We start from the raw sequence: 17,954 nt of genomic DNA, 5'->3' as shown, positions 1-17,954 counted from the left end.
AGAGCCCCACAACAGCTCAGCCTAGAGGAGGTCACGCACCAATGCGTATCCCTCGAGGAAGCGGCGAGCCCGCTCGGTACCAATCCAGGTGGGGGACAGCATCCTAGTCAAAGACCCAAAAGGGAAATTCCGGTTGCCGTTCGAAGTCGACCCGTGGGTGGTGATCACAGTAAAAGGGACTATGGTGACTGTAACCAAGGGATCAGAGACTGTGACATGAAATGTATTCTCTTTCAAACAGCTCCCGGCCGCTACCCGGCCAGGGGAAAATAGCCAAGGAAATGCGACACCCAGAGAGCCTGATGACCAGGACGCCTCTCAACTGTGCTCTGGCATGCCCATTTTGGAAGAGCACCCGACAGCAGCAACCACCGTTGCTGACCCGCGAGAGGCGCCACACTCCCTGCAGCCCGAGCCATCGAATACTGACATGGAGCCCCGGTAGCCAGCCGGGAGGCACGGGGTGGGTGCTATCACCTGAGGCAGAACCCCAACCCCTCCAGACGATACGCGGATTTTGCAATAGACAGACTCTCCCACCCTGTGACCCAGGGATGATGCGCACTGGGCACACCCTGGTCTCTCCAGACATATTCTCTCCCTCATTGTTCACCATGCATGTCTTGTTGTAAGTTGTGTTTTCTTTTTGTTTCTCTCCAGTTGGGAGGAGTGTAGCATTGGTCTTTGCACCCGGGCCAGCCCACCCTGTACTGGTTTGCAGGTGCTGACTGTGGGATACCCCTCATGCATAGGCCATATGTAATGGCCCAGGCATGACGTAGCTGAAGCTACTTGAGCGCAGCGTGAAGGCGCGAAGTTAGTTTTTGGTTTGTGAATATTGCGCAATGCATTTATGCCAGCAGACAGTAAAAGAAATAAAGCAGAACAACTATAAAACCTAACGGCTTCGGTGTCGTTATTCACCAGCACCGCGACGACCCGACAGGCGTGGTTAAAAGCCCACAATACTTACAACAGGTCAAAGCGTTTGCGCGCTCGACCTAAAAACGTGCATCCGGGTCTTACAGTCCTCACTCACTGAAAATCGGGACCTAACCTAACCCTAAGTTTTTTAAATCTGCCGGGCAGCTGGTGAAATACTGGGAATGTCCTGGCAAATCCGGGACGCCTGGTCACGCGAGCTTAAATGCATCTCCATCTTCTGATAATGTACCTCTGTACCCTATGTAATGACCTAACCATGCTCTAATGTTCTGGCCCCACTTAAATGTACCAACATAAGCTATGCTCCAGAAGTCCCAATAGATTTGTAAATCACGCACATTCCGAATTTCAGACTGGACCGACTACTTGACGAGGTACGACAGTGCGTAAATAGTAAGATGAATTGTGGTTTCTCTAAAAAGTGTCTGGCTCTCAATCCCGTGAAACTCGTACAAGTAAAAAAAAAAAAAAAAAAAAAAAAAAAAGTTAAAAATACCGCCCCCACCCCGGAAAAAGAATGTGGATTCGTAAATGGGATTTTAAGGATCCCAAGGGTAGTAGCCGGCAGTCATGGTGAGAAGTTTTAATTTTCATGAGCCATTGATGTGGATCACCCCAATAAAATTAATTATACACAGCAGAATATGGCAAAGAGCAAAAGGCCTACTGAGTTCCCATTAACTTTGAACATGTTTTTGACATGAAATCCGTCCGAGTTCTGAGCAGTGGCTCTCAAACGATTATTTTGGATTTGGAAGGGGATTCAAAGTAAAGGAACATAAACTGACACGGCTTTACCACTATTCTACATATTATTTGAGATGCCAGGGATGGACGAAACAAGTTTAAGTACGCACTCATCCAAAACCGCATTCAAGGTGGCTTGAAATCAGGGCACTTACAAGTGGCTCCTCACAGGACCCTTTCTATCGACAGTTATCTAAATCTGTGGCGGAAATTAAATTATGTGTATGAATGATATAATACATGCAGTACGGCTCACCTAAATAGGAGCTCGATAGGGAGTTAACCTTTTGTTCTGCAGTCAGTGCTTAATTTGTAAATAAAAACGTGCCGGTGCCCAAGGCGCTCCTCTTAAACACGCGGCTGCTGCAATTAAATGGGCGAGCACAGAAAATTTAGGCAACGTAATCCTGAAGCCATCTCGGGCCCTTTTAATCCATTTTAAGACAATCCCTGCTCCTTCAGCTCACTCTTGCAGTTTAGCGACGCCTTTTCGTTTTTCTCTTCCTTTGCCTTTCCCATGTGTGTCTTTTGCTCGCAGTAAATGCTAGATGCAGAAAAAGAAGTACCGGCTCTCAAACATAAGTGCCGGTGCTCCACACCGGAAACCACCGGCTCAAATTAAGCACTATGTGCAGTCTCCACTTTTGACAAGGACTTAGTTTGCAGGCGTTATTTACCTTTCTGCACTCTGGTTCAGATCCACACTGTAGTTCGCAAGTGGCGCCTGCTTCCGTTACACTTCATTGTGGCCTTACCTCTCACGTGAGCGACATTAGTAACATGTGGTGAAGGCATCCCAACACTGCAACAGGTACGAGCCAGAATGCACATGCTGAAAGGTATTCTTTTAACATTAGCTAGGTCACCTGTAAGCTGTGCATTGAACTGAAGCCCCACGGCTGAGGCACATAATCAGTAGAGGTGGTCAGTAACTCCACTGCCCTTTCCACAATACGTGCTAAAACTCTATTCTCGGCGGAGGCTAACACCGTCAACCTAAATTATAAATCCCTTAGATGCCAATTGCGGACCTAGGAAAAGCGTAACATTTTCTACTATAAGCTCTGCACAGATGATTTTTTTATGTGCACGTGGTTCATCTTTGTACATCACTCATCTATTGCCAATTCTTTGCCATTTCAGCTCCATAAATTGGGCCTTCCAGACTCTTCTCTCCTGCAGTAACTGATGGTTTTCGCCACTTTAGAGCCGGCCTGGGATCATGCTAAAGGGACATTCAACAGGGCCAATGAGAGAAGTTTCTGGGGGACAGCCGGCTTTCAGGAAGATCTCTGGCAGAAGACAGGGTGTTGGGTGTATGGATAAGGAGGAGGGCGAGGGTGCAAGATGGGGAAGGGGAGGGGAAGTTCTCCTACACTTTTCTAATGAAAGGGAGAGACAGGAGAGCAGGTGAGATCCACTGCCCACACCAGGCACAGGCAGATCACTGCAAGGTCCACTGTTTGCACTGAGACTGAATTCTATTGGGAGCCTGCATTTGATGTTGTCCTGTCCTTGGCTCGTCCGACTCAGGGACGTGGAAAGGCAGCCAGAATCAGAGGGGCATATGCTAGATAGGGCAGGTGATTAATGGTATGTAGGAGGAGGAAACTTATTTTAATGAACAAGCCAATGGCAGCCCGAGGGAGCTCCAGCAATTAAGACCAGACTTCAGGCATTTTGGAAGACCCAGTAAAATGGAGATTTCTGATTCTATCTCTTCCATAATGACAGAGAATTGATGGAAATCTGGGAAGGGCCCCAAGTGTGAGAGCTGGGTAGGAATAACTTAAGGGCGTGCACCAACCACTCCTATGTAGCTACTAATTCTTAGGGCTCCCCCACCAGAGACCTAGACGACTATCAGACTAGGGAGGAACAGGAATTCTCCCGGGGAGAGGATTGAGACCATGCAGCCGATTTTACAGTTATCAACGGGTCAGACCACAAGGCCTCATGCCAACAACAGGGCAATCCAGGATAACAGGTCACACTGGAAGAAGGAATCTGCAAGTCTCGTCAGGCTAGACCCTTGGAAACAACCCTAAAGAAGCAGGGGTAGAGAAGCCGGCCTCTCCCTAGTGTCAGTGGCTTGGATCCCCGAGAAGAGCTCTTGAAAGCCTGGGAACAGTGGAGCCTTCAAGGAAGGCCTTGTGCAGTCTCTCACAAAGTTGACACTGGACTGTCTGCAGTGCTCATGAAGCATAGGTGTCAAGATGTCTGCCTGCCCTGAGGAAGGTGTGGCCGGGTCTCCGGATGAACTCCTAGAAGTTTAGTGGCCTCTGAGTGTACCAGCCTACGAGGTGTCCTGAGCTGCCCCTGCTCTACCAGCCTGTGTGAGCTGATCAGTTTGCTGGTCAGTGTTTTCAGTTTTTGTGGCTAAGTGCTCTCCTCATGGAAGCTTTTGGAAATGCATATAGCATCCATGGAAACCAATAGGGAAGCCAAAAGTTAATTTTTGACTTTTTGCATTCTTCTTTAAGCTTTTGCAAGTCTTGATATCCTTTACCATTTTTTGCTGATTTTGGCGTCATTTATTGTTTATTTTACTTACTTTAATGTTGTTTTGGGACGGATATATAATTTAAGCACATACTCTCCGAGAGATGCTCACCCCCCCACGCTTAGCACTAAACAAGGGCTCGCCCGATCTCAACCTGTAGCCTCCAGGAATCTCAGTACGGTTTCCCTAGCAGGTCTGCAACAGGCACTTAATATCTCTGCTACCAGTCGTGATGGCCCTAGTGGCCATGAATGAGAAGGTTTCAAGGGTGGATTAAGGCTTCTTTAGATATTGTGGCACCATGGAAAGTTAAACTTTGTACCAGAAGCAAACGAAAGGCACCTGGGCTCTCGGAAGAGCTTGGGAGCCTTAGACAGCAATGCCGCAGACCAGAGCGGAGATGGTGAGCCAATCACGCTCACTCTGAAAAGGAGAACCACAAAGCTCTTTTGCTCGACTACAAATGTGCTAAAGGTTAAGTTAAATCGTCCTTCTACACTGGGAAAATTATATCAGTGAGCATTTCATCCAAGAAACTCTTTAAAGTGGTCAAGGAATTGTCCACCCTCCCTACCCATAGCTCCATGGACACTTCGCAAGTGTTCTGTGATAAACTGGCAGCCTACTTTAGAGATAAAATTCTTAAAATATACTCAGAATTCAATCCTTTAGTGGTTAAGGGGTTTCCTAGTCGAGGCCCCTACTACCGCCGCTTGTTCCCTTTTGCTCTCTGCTTTACCACCTATTTTTGCTCACCAAACTAAGGAACTTCTGCTACACATTAAATCAGGGTCCCCTACTAACCCCTGTCCGCCTAATAGTTTGCAGCTGGTGCCTGACTGAATTGCTGAAAATTTGAAGAATGTGTTTAATCCTATGCTGGAATTTTTGTTTCCCCAGACCTTGGAAGGAAGCCATAGTTACTTACCCCTTTGCAGAAGAAACCAAATTATGACCCTGATGATTTAAAAAACGTCTGCCCTATCTATTTGCTGCCCTCACCAGTCAAAATACTTGAGAAGTATTAGAACCAGGAGCTGTTGAAATTGACATCAAAATATCTTGGAAACATCCCAGAATGGGTTTAGGAGTGGACATAGTACAGAGATGGTTTCTTCCTGCAGCAGCAGGGTGGGTGGCTACTTTCGAGCTGCTTGAATTGTCTGCAGCATTTGATGGAGTCTTGCCCTTGCACAGCGTGTTGGAGTGAGTGGTACTGCTCTGTCTTCTTCACTCTTTTCTCACAGACAGGGTGCAAATTGTCAGCTGCTGTGGATTGAAGGCTAAGGCATGTAGGGCCATATGTACAAACACATTTTCCCATAGACACAGAATGGGCAAAACTCCTTGCTACATCTGGCCCCTAGTCTTCAGCATGGGGTGCCCTAGGGCTCACCTCTTAGTCTGGCCTTTTATAATTTGTATGTTTCTCCTCTTGTGGAATTGGTATGATCCTTTGGCTTCTAAGTTCTATCCTCCACAGATGATACTCAAATCATAGTCTATTTCTGAATATTTGCCTTTTGTGGCTGACAAATTCAAACAATGTATATTCGGCATCAGCTTCTGGATGAGAGATTAAGAAGCGGAATCTGACTGAGCTCCCGGCCCAAACAGTCTCCCCAACTGTTTATTTAAGCAAGCCCAACCCTTCTGGGCATCGATCCCTACCCCATTGTTCCATCAGGCCTTTACTACCAACGTTATAACACCGTCATGGAGAGGCAGCATCCTGAATCCCATATATAGAGCTGGTTCAAGATCAGACCCAACAAATTATCATTTGATTGCCTTGATAGATGTCAAAGCTAAGATTTTTACCCCAAATCTATTATTGGACCTGGAAGCACGGACTTCTGCAACTAACATCATTCCAAAAACACATACGACTTTCAGGACAATCAACCTTCTAGTGGTCTCACTTCTTGTTGAAAAAGCCAAGAGAAAACACATGTCACTTTATGCCTGCTTTGTCAATTTAAAAGCGGCCTTTGATAAGGTGCAGCACCAGAAATTATGGGCCAGAATGGCAAGCTAGGGTATTCCCCCGAAACCGCTAGATGTGATTAGAAATCTACACACAGATACCTGGGTTCAGGTTAAAGTTGGAAACATGCGGCACATATATGGAGCCATTTGAAAAAACAAACTATCGTCTACAAAGCTTTTTATTTTTAATTTTTTTATAAATGATGTACCTGCACGTATACCTATTAACTTGAGGCCAAAAATGCGAGGCAAGTAAGTTAAACTTCAAACACTACATGTACTACTTATTATGTTAAATAACAAAGCTCTACAAATCCTTGGAAAATGTAAAAAGTTTAAATATGTCCTCTCTAGCACGCCTCACACACAATAAACCTAGAGCAGCTTCTCGAATGAGTCACCTGCATGGAGAAAATGATGTATGTATGCCTTGGGAGGGTTCGGTGACTGTGTTTGTGCAAGGTTTGCTTTGATAATGTTGTTGTGATATGGTTGATGTACCCACAATGTTAACACAACCACATGTTGCCGCCTCACAGTAGTCACTCAGGCTTGCAGCAGTGACCGCTTGGTAGTTAAGTACATACTTTAAGTATTGTATTGGTATGATAACCAGGTATGGTCACTGGGAGACCTGTATGTAAATCAATATAGCCCAGTGGGGGTTCATGAACAGCTGCCAAACCAACACCACCACCGCCACCACACTGCTATTTTTAATGCTCGGGTTCTCCCCATTACTCTAAAATCCCATTTTAGCTTAAAAGATGCATGCTAAGGCAAGTAAACTGCACAGTGTTTGTTATTCACCACAATCCCAAATTGAACATTAAATAGAAAGCCCTATAAGCAAGTAGGACATTGGTTTGCTACTATCAAAAGTATTGGAGAAAAAGCAAATAGCTCATATTTCTTTAGTGCAATCTCTGTCCGCGTTGCGACATGGTGGCGTTTAGCAAAATTAAGGGCATAATACTCAGTTAATGCTAAAGAAGTAAGGTACAGGGCAAAAACTTACAGGATGCTTTCCGTATGCATCCTCCTCAAAAAAGGGCCAGTTGCTTAGCATCATGCCGGATACATTTTGGTGTAAGCATGGCACACAGATCTCATCTTAAAAAAGGACCTGCTGAATATATTGGTCATTTCCCCCCAAAATGTATAAAGTGCACAAACCAAGTGAATTGGTGAATGTAAAATTTGAACATATAAACCTAAAAGCAGGAGAGGATGCTCTCCATATTTCACTTTCCACCAAAGAGGTAAGTCATGTCCTGCATAACCCTAAAACTACCCCGCTCACTCCACCTGGGCCAGGACTACAGCTACCCCTCTCCCACTGATCTCTGAATTCAGTCAAATTCTCTACTACGCCACTGGCTTGTTATGGGCCCTGAGAAGGCATTACAGGCTGTGTAAGCAAGGGTGAGTAAAAGTGTGTGACGACACAAGGGCAGACACTCACCAGAGGATTTACGCACGGTTATGTACTGGGAGCAGCACTAGTGTCATGGACAAAGGTTACAGCGCACACCATGTGCCAGCGAGAGGTTAGCTGCAGAGCACACACACACAGAAGCAATTACAAAAGAACACACATAGGATCAGATATGGACACAGAAACAGGAGTGTGCATGCACAGGTCCACATCAGAGGAGCATACACATGCCCCAACACACACTTTGTGTTTAGGACCGTGAAGAATTATTCTGCATATACTTCCATGCTCAATCTGTTGTCACCATGAGTGGAGAAATCCACATTGACAACTCCGAGGTAGCCTTGTTACTACAGAAGAGGGTGGTTAGGGCATTTTGTTCTTTTTGCAAGAAACAAAGTTAAAAAAAAAAAACAAAAAAAAAACAGAGCTGGCACAAACCCTTCATTCTAGTGGCTAGACACCCTCCTGGGTGAGATGCGCGCTCTACAATTAGTCATAACGTGTGCTTGGAGCGGGATAAGTATTGTTCTAACCCACCACCTCCAGCCATAAAGACTATACTCACCTCAGCCACAGGCTGCATAGTCTATATTCAATGAACATCCCCCAGCTCAGGAATATTTTAGTGCGTCATCAGCCTATTGTGTGTGCCAAACATTTAGCAAACACAGCAAAGTTAATCAGTAAAAGAACACTGACAAACACAATGTGTGCCAAATAACCTTGCTTAAACAACTTTTCCTGCCTTGCTGTTCTTCTGTTTTATTATCGTCTTCCTTGTCTCCCTACTTCTGTCTTTTCACCTCAATCTCAGTATTGTATCCTTTTCTCATAAGGAAGAATAGTGTTAATGTTCCAATTACAGGGCTTTACTTTTTAAATATATAACTAAGTTACATTCATTTTGTTTACAGCTGTTATGGTTGTTCAATGTATATTCCATATCTCATTGTTTAACTTCTTTACATCATCATAATGCTTTGAATACTGTTGTTGCGGCCGTTTGTATGCTCAACTGCCATTCACATTTCGCTTCCATCCACTACATCATACAACGGGGGCAATGTGTCAGCCATCTTGAGCCGCTGGAACTTGTGCTCTGCGAGCAGCACACGTGCAGATCCGCCTAAAAAAAAGTCCCCTTCAATTCCAGGGTTGGTAGGGCAATGCTTTAATTTGTCAATACTTCTTACTTTCCATTCTTCTTCAGTTTTTTTATCATCTTTCTTTGTCTAAACTATGTCTTCAGGTTACAGTAATTCAAAGCTTTTAGTACCTTTTCTTTGACCCACTAAGAATCATATTTTCGTTGTAGGTGGTTTAAACTAGAAAGTGCTTCTATACCAGTTCCAAGTAATCCTGTCCGTCAGGAAACACATATTGTTAATAAAAATACACTCAATTCATTTTTAAATGCAAGCTTTTTATTGCAGTCACATCACGGCCGTGTTTAGTCGGTGGAATGGTTTTTCCCTTATTTTAAATTTTTTTGTGGAATATACGTTTAATAAAAAAAAAAAATAAAAAAAAAAAAAAAAAGAATATACCCATAATTTTGCTTTGCTGCAGGGCAGGATGGGAGCCTGTGCCTGCAGCGACGAGGAACAGAGGGGCGGCAGGGGACCAAAGGTGTTATTTTTTACATTTTATTCTACGCCCGCCCCCAGGATCAGCACGAGCAGCGACTGCAAGTTACACGTTCAAAAACCCCAGTTTGATCAACACAGACTTCCATCCCTATGTAAACCCAACACCACTACATTTAGTAATAGCAACCCCTACTATTTACCACATTTAGAAACAGCAGAAATATAGTATGAAGTGGTGCATAAAGAACACGTTTTCTTCATTCTTCTCACACTCCCTTCTATAGCCTTACTCTGCCCATTTGTAATACATTTGTCCTCTCTTATGGAGTGACCAAACACTAAGGTCTAAGGGCTAAGGTCTAACAGAAGTAAAATGACAATCTTCAAGCCTGTCTATGTGACATGTTATTGAAACTAATATCACAATGCTGAAAGGAGGGTAAGGCGAGTTGATTTCCTGCATTTCCTCTTTTCTTCCAGAGATTTCAAAGAGCATGCACTGCGGAGCTTTATTAAAAACTCAAACATATTGTTGCAGAAATAGGAATCCTCGGTCATTGAGTCTCTGAGCAAATGGACATGTCCAAGGCTGTGCTTGCATAAAGAACACTTACCAAAGACGTTTGTGTAATTGCGTCTACAACACTGTTAAACACCTTCTGTGGCAGGCGCAAGAGGGTGGTGCCGCTGTCCACTATTGCTTTATCTGCATTGTACTAAAAGAAAAGATGGAGAGCATTCATTTCAAAACTATTGCTTGTATAAGAGAAAGCTGGGAAGGGATCTACATTATTAAATCGAAATAACAATAGCAGAAAAACAAACATTTGTTAAGACTGATTACTTCCATTTTTCTTTATTGGGGTAGCTTAATTTATGTTTACTTAAAAAAAAACAAAAAAACACAACACCCACAACCACAATTCCTTGTTCCCAGCCCTCACGTTCACTTCAGCTACCCTCTTCTCTCCTTCCTAGTGTGTAAGAATTGTCATTAAATATCTGGATGCACCTTTTTACTTTTTGCATGTCTATCCCTTTTAGCCTTAGCCTGCAACTACCTGCTTTTTTGTTTTATTGCCATTCAAACATTTTGTACGATAAGAAGATAACATTTTATTTTTTGATTTTTAACGTTTTGTCTTATTGTCTTTATTTCACCGTAAACCTTTATGGAAGCTTAAAGTATGTTAGATCATGCCTGTAGAGAGCTTTTAGCGATCTGTTGTTGAAGACCTATTGTGTACAAATAAATACTTACATTGCGCTTCAGGTCTTCCTACATGATTGTGACTGGTTGTTTCTCTTGTCACCTTTTTGCTTTTGCTAATTATTTGTTAACTTTCCTTCACTTCTTAGGTTTGTTTATCTTCTGAAGCCTAGTTTCCTAAACCATGCTTCTCATTGGATGATCTGCACCCTTCCACTGCATACAATCAGGAAATTACTTTTTCCCTTTGTCTTTGCATGCTCCATGGCAGTACATGTGTTTGCTCTCCAGCAGTGTGTCGTTTTCCCCCTCACATCTCTGCTCCAGCACTCTGTTACCTTTTCTCTGCCCTCCCAGCTCCACCTCTGCTCCTCCCAAGCAATGAAGGATTTTGCTCCTCCGTCCCTCATTGCTCACAACCACTGGACAACATTGAGTTGCTCTCCCATCACCCCCTCACCCTGCTCCTCCACTGCTCCCATAGCTCTTTTTCCATTTTTTTGGGTGCCCTGCAGCTTTAATCTGCTACTGGGCCATAACTTCACCCTAAAAAGTTTTTGTTTTTTTAACTTACTATTCCGAGACCGCTGTCCACCAACTATGAACAGTAAATTGAAAGTACATAAAATAAAAAAATAAAAAAAATGCCTGCCACCACGTCATGATGCTTATTTGTACATGCATGGCGGCACATGTCACCATTCTGTGGCATAGTCATGAAGTAGAAATGGCTTCCATAGCATCATAATATAAACCAGCAAATGCACAATAACAGGTGAATGTACAAGTAATTGTGGTGGAACATTTATTTTTATTATTTTTTGCTTTGCTGACGTGCCACAGCATAGGCAACAAGCATTACCAAAGTCAATCGGTCATGCCATGCCTAGCAAGGGAAAGACCTATTAGCTTTACCAGTGCTTGTTCTAAAAGCAATCATAACTCAAACTCACATTGTTAAGTATACTCAATTGAGTGAGTTGGCTATGGGTGTTTTTTTTTTTTTTTAACTCTGGAAACTTTTGACAATTGATGGACTATGATCAAAGGATTCAACCTTTGGCACGTTCCTGCCGCCATTTATTGTCTGATAAGGACAATCTTTGCTACAGGCAAGCTACCCGAGACCAGCAAATCTGACATATTTTTTAGTAGATTTGTTCCATGCAAATTCTTAGTGCAGGCCAAATCTGATAACGGTTAATGTTTTGAAGGACACAACTAAGTTTTGATTAAACTACAGAATCTATTACTTTGGTTAAAGATAAAACTCTGAAAAGTGAACACGCTAAGTGTATGATTAAAGCCACGTAAGTGGAATGTTGCAAAAGTGGCCACTCAGAGTAAGAGAAATCCAGAGTCTTTATCTATCGAATATTTGGTGAAAATATTAAGCGAGTTGGCTGGTCTCAGTCCATGGTTTCAATGCAGGTTGTGATCATTATCTAGCTACTAAGACTAGTATTTAGTCTCATTCAGTTAAGAAGTTAATGTTCAAACTGTTAAGAAAGCCAAAGTACCCACCATGTCTCCTAAAAGTAGTCTCTATACAGCATGAGTTGCAGTTGCTGCTGGCCGGGGTTATAGAGGGTGGGATGGCATGCGCGGGGAAATTGTAATAAACTTTCAAAAAAAAAAAATTTTAAAAAAAAAGCTTACCTCGGCTCCGCTTCTCCCTTGCCACCGCTTCTCAGTCTTGCAGTGCAGGCACAGGCTCCCAGCCTGCCCTGCGGCCAATCCAAACGCTGCTCAGAGCAATGTCCGGATTGGCTGGGAGGGCCCAGGCAGACTGGGAGCCTGTGCATGCTCTCTCCAGCCCGGCAACACAGTGCTGGGCTGGAGAGAGCACACTGCGCATGTGTGTATGGCCGGCCAAACACACACGTGCTCTGAGGGGAGTGTACAGTGCACTCCCCTCGGTGTTCGTCACCCCAAACTTGTGCTGGTAACCAAAATCTTAAAGTTGTAATTCATAAAAATCTTATGAATATCATGAGCTGTTGTATTTCAAAACAAAATAGTGATTTTTTAAGGGGGCAATGACAATCTTTTACAACAATGTAACTAATAAAAACCACTACACCCACCTTGGGAATAATTATTTCGTTGTCTGCTAGATGTCAACTGGTGTGAGCTTAGCAAACACAAAAATCCCTGAATGGAATTGATTAAATTATATGAAACCACTGGTAATTATCGTAGCCAAATTCCATTCTATTGACTTAGCATGCCTGTGCTCAAGTTTCCACAGGAGGACATGGCCATGCAGGAGAGGCTCCTGGGAGAAAGCCGTCACGCTGCAGAGAACCGGAATATTGCTGAAAATTCTACAGCCTTGAACATTTTACAGAGAATGTTCTTTAAAATATAACTCTGGTGCACCGAGTGTGCAAACAAACATGCATTCAACAACATAAAGAACAGTGAAGCACGCTATCCAAAAAACATATTTTAATGATATTCCATGTTGAAAAATTGCCAACAAAGAAAAAAAATAAAAAAAACAGCTTTAGCTACCTCTATGCAGTCCATATTCAGGTTAATGCCTCCCACTTCCAACTTGAGGATTTCAACTTGGTAGTACCACTCTTCGGTCACTGGTGTGTACCAGACATCCCCGCTGTACAGGCTTGGTTCGATTCCGCCCAGTACCTAAAGAGTTAGAGCACCAGAAAGCACAGCTGTAAACACAAATTAGAGACTAAATCATCTACAGTTCAAAACAACACAATCTGCCAGTATGTCTAGGCTGATCTTTAAGCAATTACTGCAAACTAGCATTGGCAACGCCAGAGGTGTTGCCTTTCAATGATATTATCTGACCGTTTGGTGTTGTCACTCCTATTTGAGGGTGCTGTTTTGCATCAGCCCAAAAAAAATAATAAAAGAAAATGCTTGTTTGACAAGGTGGAAAAGCAACGGGAAAAAAGGTTCCTGCGTGATTAAGAATATTTATGCATGACCATATGCACACATACGATATGCATCACCATATGCATCCAAGCAAGTCATGATGTGGCAACTTTTTATTTATTTTGTTTTTAAAGGGACAAACACTCCTTAGGTAAAGAGGCTCCAAACTTCCCTTTTGTAGATAGTTTTATGTTAAATGGAGGCAGACATAGAAACTGAAAGGAAGGACATGCAATATGACTGGAAAAGATGGACAAGCATTTGCAATGCAATGGGTCTCGCATTTGCTCGAGTTAGAGCTTTTAGCGTTGTAAACTCCTAATCGGACTTTTCTTGCCACAAACTGAAAATAAAAAGTAAAACAGTTTCACATAAGCGAGCCGAAGGCCACCATGAGCATGAAGCAGACACAAAAAGAAACAGAAGTTCGCTCGCAGTCAAACGTATATATAAAAGTGCAATTTTCCATGTAACCGGCAAAAGTGCAATTATCCATGTAACAGGGTTGTTGTCATGCAAAAGCACTTGACTACTGTCCAGCGAGATCATGCTGCGTAGGAAATAAAAAGAAAAAGTAGTCCAGAAGGCATGCGGAAAGCACTGAGCCTCATATGTTTTCAGTGGTTTACCGGTGCTCTCAAGGAGGGCTAAACACCGGAAAAGGCATGACGTATGCATGCCTTTCACAAATAAAATCAAGCTAATTTTAAAAGGCAAGCCCACAAACCAACCAAACTGATGGGCTTGGTTAAAAACCCAAAGAGAGATTACAACAAGGGCAAGAGGGCTTGCACGCTTGCACCTAAAAAACAAAGGCATTGCACAAACGACATTTTCTGCATTTGTGCGTAGGGGTAGCAGGAAATTCATTCATGTCATATTGCAACTACTAAACAAACATGGCTAAAAAAAAAAAGGATCAACTTACACAGAGTAAAGCGTAATAATTGTTATTATTTATAAATGAAGGAGTTTGTTGCTCGAGGACGGTGGCTTATTTATTAAAAGGCATCTCATCAATAACAGTAAAAGTTTGGAAAAGCATTTCATTCTGTGTACGATATATTGATCTTTTTCTGTAACAAGGAGCAGGCTTGGCTGTTTCTCTAACGCTGACAAGTCTGGGCACAGGGTTCCCTTGGGAGGAGGCAGCAAACAAGTGTGGAGACCTCTGAAGGTCCAAGGGGACCGCTGAGGGATGATCCACCATTTCACTAAAGCTCTGTCTTCCGTGCTGGTCACAGTCCAGGGCTGCCTAAACTAGGGACAGGAAGACCAGATCCATGTCATGGTTTCAGAAAATCCAGTTAAGATAAATTTACAATCAATGGTTCTAAATGGAATGCATTCACAGTCTGTAGTTATCAGGAAAAGTGGACATGGTTACGGAACCAGCAACATCACAAAATAAAATGATGGCCACAGTGTTAAAACCTTTCAAACACTGGGTTTCATCCAACATTATTTTGCTTGCCACATCACTCCAGTTTGGACCAAGCAATATGCAGATCAGTCTGGACCCTGCTACCCATGGGAACAGTCCAGTCCAAACTGCCAAGCCAGGTCCTCCCTGGACCGGAAACAGGTATCCTGGGACTGGTTTCGGGGTATCACGCCTCATCAGCTAGGCTACCTTGAATCCAGTGGTGCACGTTGTGCGTCGCTTGCTCACTATGCTGTGCACACTGCCAGGACCTGGCTGGCAGTTCGGGCTGGACTGTTCCCATGAGGAACAGGGTCAAGACTGATTTGTATGTGGCTGGGCCCAAACTGAGGCGGCATGGTGAGCAAAAGAACAATGGATTAAACCCAGATCTGTGACCGAGGGGGTGAGTGTTTGAAACGTTTCAGCACTCTGTCCATCATCCTTTTGTGGTGCTAAAGTCGCCCTAAGTGGCCAGGGTATGCCCAGGCATGGGTCCCTTGCCCATTGTGCCTCTGGATTCAAGCTAGTGTGGCTGAGGAGGGGTGATACCCTGAAACTGGTCCCAGGATACTTGTTTCTGGTCTACGGAGGACCTGGCTTGGCAGTTCAGGCTGGACTGTTCTCATGGGGAAGAGGGCAAGACTGATTTGCATATGGCTGGGTCCAAACTTGGGTGGGATGGTGAGCAAGAGAACGAAGGATTAAACCAAGAGCTGTGATTGGGGGGGGGGGAGGTGGTTTGAGTGTAGGAAATGTTTCAGCAGTCCGTCCATCATCCTTTTGTGTTGTTAATGGTTACAGAACCTACACAAACTCTGTTGGATGTACCTGGACTAGACTATTTCGTAGTACGCAGGAGGTCTTCAAATAGACACCAACGTGCCCCAGTATACACACACAATCAAATGACAGACTTTGATGAGAAGGGACAGCTGGCATCGAGTCGATCCCCCTGTACAGAAAAAAGACATCTATGTTCTTTTGTGTTCTTTGGTGGCCCGACCTCACCTTTCACAAGGACATAATGGAACTAACATCCTGGTTTGGACGCTTGTGCATTTTTAAGGAAGAAACCCTTTCATAGAAGTATCTTTCCTTCTTGCACAGGACCCTGAGAAGCCTAAGATGGGACATATCTATTGCCTTTCACTAACATGGTTTCTGCTCCGGCATTTTCCCGTTTAAAATCTTACCTTGGTTAGAGAGGGGCCTGCTAAAGTCATTTTTATGCCTTCTGGCTAATTAAGAACATTACAGCTGGATCCCATTTAGCCATCAACGACGGAAGGAATCTGTAATGGCTCCTTCTTGGGGGGATGTGTGAGGAAGGTTAAGGACATTAGTCTGCCGGGATGTCTAACAGAGGTATCCGCCATATCACAATCTACTGCCAAGATGTGAGAAGCAAATTGGCGAATCACATTATGTGTGCAGTAGCTGTTGGCACAGCAGCCAATCTGTCTGCGTGTCAAGGTCACACACTCGGTGAAAGGGCTTTTATCTAATGTTTCTGGAGCGTGGAGTGCGCCTCCTAGTGTTCGGACTGAGATAAAGCCGGGACGCTTTGCACATAGGAGGGAGGAGAAGGGATATCACAGCTTTGGTTTAGGACCGAGAGGAAAGTCCAGTAAAAGATGGGTTGTTCTTCTGGTTGAGGATATTTTCCACATCAGCCTCGCCCTTCTGACTCGTGTGCACAGCACGCACGCGTTATGGGCCGAGCAGCAATTGCTGTAATTCCTCTTTAATTGAACAACGATTCACCAGGTCTCACCCGGGGTAATTCGAAAGCAAAGCTGGGCTAATAAAACGCACACTCATTAATACTCACTATCACCACACAGGAAATAAAGACACCCACCCGATTCGGCACCAATTTTATGATTGAAGGGTTTTTTCTGCACTGTAGATACATTACGGACCTAATTACTTAAACAGATTTAAACAGGAAATGCCTCCTGTCTGCTTATAGGAGGGGTGCACATGAGTGGGCCAAAAGACGCTTTTAAGTGAAACACTACTCACACTTCGGCTATTACAACCTCATACATTTCCTCCCAATTTATCTAAAATCTACACCGAGGCAGTTGGGGACAGCTCGTCCCTCCCCATCACATCATTTGACCTGACCACCCTTCCGACCTGCCCTACGTACACCTGACGCACCGGAACACTGCCTGAGCGGCAGAGCGCTTTGAGTTCTCACCCTGGGCTTCGGTGTGCAAAGTGCCGGTAACGTGGAAGGAACTTGCAGGGTGTAATGTTCACATTTGCATCTTTAGCGTTAAAGGAGGGGATTATGGGTGTTTCTGGGAGGTCCTATCAGCAAAAGCTGGTGAAGGCCGACTCGGAAAGTATGCACAATCGACTGTTCAAATGAGAGACGCGTAGGCTGAGGCCCCCTCTGTGCATGATTCAGCGGATAGGCCTCACTCAGACTGGTTCTTGCATGAACAGCCCCCGACTCAAGTGTTAAAGATAACCTAGAACCAGAATAGTCACAGCAGCAGCCCTGCAGGACGGCTCCATATTTATAAAATATCTACCGGGCTAACTAGGCTAGTGGTTTTGGCCAAGGCCCTGGGTGCCAGAGGGGGGGACAGGGAGTCCTAAGGGGCCGTGAATGTGCAGTGAGGGTCCCTGACAAACCCTGACAATGCTCAGATGCGCGTGCGTCCTCTTCTCCTTGCCCCACATGCGGTAGGTGCTGCCCAGAAACCAAGCTCCCCCACACGCAGTCTGGTGCCACCCCCTCTTTCGTCACGAGGGTGAGGAAGGGAAGGGTGTCCTTTCAGGGGTTGGGGTAAAGAGTTGCCAGTAGAGCTTGGTGAGCCAGGTGGGCTAGCAGCTAGTTGGCTTGTCCCAGTTGTGGGTGTGGCACTGCGGCAGAGTGGAAGTGGGGGTTGGGTTCTGCCGCCGCAGGCTGGCTGGGGGCCTGGGTTTGGCTTGTGGACTGGAGGCTGTTCCTCGCATAGGAGTTTGCACAGGAGATTGGACACTTAAGGAGGAAGAGGTGAAGGTGGTTTAAGATCCCCTAGAGCGGCCGGTCTCGTCAGTGGAGTTGAGCCTCTATCTCTTGCAGCCGAAGCCATTGCCTCTTTCAGTGGGTATCCTGAGCGGGAGTACAGATGACAGCCAAGAAGTTGAGATCAGGTCGTACATTAACCATTGATGAAGCAGAAAATGAAGGT

General features: G+C 44.5%; 1 protein-coding gene across 1 annotated transcript in view; it reads right to left on the bottom strand.

Moving 5' to 3' along the window:
• Positions 1-17,954, bottom strand: part of BACE2 (beta-secretase 2) — a 213,070-nt gene that overhangs the window by 55,389 nt on the left and 139,727 nt on the right. Inside the window, exons 5-6 of the mRNA XM_069202588.1 lie at positions 12,942-13,076; positions 9,829-9,930 (exon numbers count right to left, since the gene is read on the bottom strand). Coding sequence (XP_069058689.1) covers positions 9,829-9,930; positions 12,942-13,076 — 237 coding nt within the window. The remainder of the gene's footprint in view (positions 1-9,828; positions 9,931-12,941; positions 13,077-17,954) is intronic.

This window comes from Pleurodeles waltl, chromosome 8 (assembly GCF_031143425.1).
Source record: "Pleurodeles waltl isolate 20211129_DDA chromosome 8, aPleWal1.hap1.20221129, whole genome shotgun sequence".
NCBI classification, from domain to species: domain Eukaryota; kingdom Metazoa; phylum Chordata; class Amphibia; order Caudata; family Salamandridae; genus Pleurodeles; species Pleurodeles waltl.
The sequence above is the reverse complement of the archived record's forward strand: the minus strand, read 5'-3'. Positions and strand labels throughout refer to the sequence as shown.